General features: G+C 40.1%; 1 protein-coding gene across 1 annotated transcript in view; it reads right to left on the bottom strand.

The window, feature by feature from the left end:
* The window catches only part of LOC103458794 (uncharacterized), an 18,406-nt gene that overhangs the window by 6,497 nt on the left and 10,130 nt on the right, over positions 1-1,779 (bottom strand). The window contains exon 2 of the mRNA XM_008399848.2: positions 1,136-1,395. Coding sequence (XP_008398070.1) covers positions 1,136-1,395 — 260 coding nt within the window. The remainder of the gene's footprint in view (positions 1-1,135; positions 1,396-1,779) is intronic.

Consider the following 1,779-nt stretch of genomic DNA (forward strand, 5'->3'; position numbering starts at 1 on the left):
GTTTTAAACAACAATTAGCTCCACTGTTAGCTCATTAATCTGATTAATCCTCAAACGAAAACCAGAAAATAATCAGCAGCCGTCTCCATCTTTTTATGCTAAATCTACAAGATATCCAGTAACGTTATGCTCTAAAATGAAACATATTTTTGTCTAATATCATTTTTAAATATTAACTCAAATATTGTGATTAATTCCTTTATTAGAAAACCTGGCAGAAACAGGACTCTTTAGTTTCATTTTCTTTACATACCGTCCTTAAGACCAAATATTAAATATGACTTTATGCTCCACTTGTCACATAAAAACAATAACAGTGATATTTTCATGCCTCACGGGGAATAAAACTTGAAACGTAGTTTTAATTTAAAGCCTCCAATAAAAGGAGAGAATGTCGCCTTTGGGCATTAACATAATTAAAATTGTGTACAAGTTTGATGAGATTAAAAAAATACAATTATTAAAAAAGGAACAATTCTCATACTGCAAGAGCCAATTAGTTTTTCTGTGATGAAAGTTTCCTTTTATCAACAATCATCATTTTATACAATTAACAGTCGTCACAGATAAGGAATAAGAGTCTCYAGACGCTCTGCAGCATTTTAATGTTTCCACACATGATGGTTGATTTTAAACYAGAACTGCAACATCTGTTCTKKYTCTCTGCTCYGRGTCAAACCAACCTGTTCCCCTCCTGGCCTGTGGGGGCGCTGCACCAAGAACCACTGAAGGAAACGACACMRAAACSTCTGAAGACRCTGAGAGCAACTTCCTGTTTCACCAGATGGAAACAAGATGGAGGATTTTAGCRGYTGGAGGATTTCTCTYTAGGCTAAAGACCAGGAGCCATTTCTGCTGCTAGCGCTAGGCTAGCATGCTAGCTTTGGTTGTATTTACCCAGAATGCCCTGCGCTGTAGTCCACTTCCTGAAGTGGACTGAACAGGGCTGGTGAGAATGACGCTTTACATTTCACACACCTTTTTCTGCATGGAGCAAAACAGGAAGTGAGATGCAGAGTAGCTGTGTGTGTGTGTGTGTGTGTGTGTGTGTGTGTGTGTGTGTGTGTGTGTGTGTGTGTGTGTGTGTGTGTGTGTGTGTGTGTGAGGGAAAGTAAGAGTTGGGTGACCTTGTTACCAGTTGGGTTGAGTTGGACAGGCTGGTAGGAGGCGGCTGTCCACGGGGAGGGACAGACAGATGCTCGCTCCTCTCCCTGGGCAGAACATCTCGCCTGGTGCAGGCAGCACACAATCTGGGCCGGGCAGCTGTAACCCTAATGATCACTGGTGGCGCCGCACCTGACCGGCCGACCGGCGCGGCGCGGCGCTCATCCGGCCCCCGCCCCGCCCCTCCGTCTCCTCTATGACCTCGAGTGCCTTCAAACTCTGAGCACTTTGCTGGAAAACAGCGAAGACGGGAGGAGAGAAGCTGATTTCAGAAACAGGTGGGGGAGAGAAAAAATAAAATGACTACGGATGAGGGTAGAAATGAGGAAAATATGACGATGAGACCATTTTCATGTAAAATACGTAAAAGTTTTTGTTTTTATGTAAAACTTCTGACAAAATACACATTAGTTTGTACATTTATGTGAAATAAAATACATGAAAATGTTTGGTTTTTATGTAAACGTCCCATTAGAAAATATTTAAGTTTATAGGTTTTATGTAAAATGTGCAAAAAAAACATTAAAGTTTTTGGTTTTAATATAAAAATACCAACAAAATACATTAGTTTGTAAGTTTATTTGCAATAAAATTGATTAAATTTCTTTTTTTTTT

This window comes from Poecilia reticulata, linkage group LG22 (genome assembly GCF_000633615.1).
Source record: "Poecilia reticulata strain Guanapo linkage group LG22, Guppy_female_1.0+MT, whole genome shotgun sequence".
Taxonomy (NCBI): domain Eukaryota; kingdom Metazoa; phylum Chordata; class Actinopteri; order Cyprinodontiformes; family Poeciliidae; genus Poecilia; species Poecilia reticulata.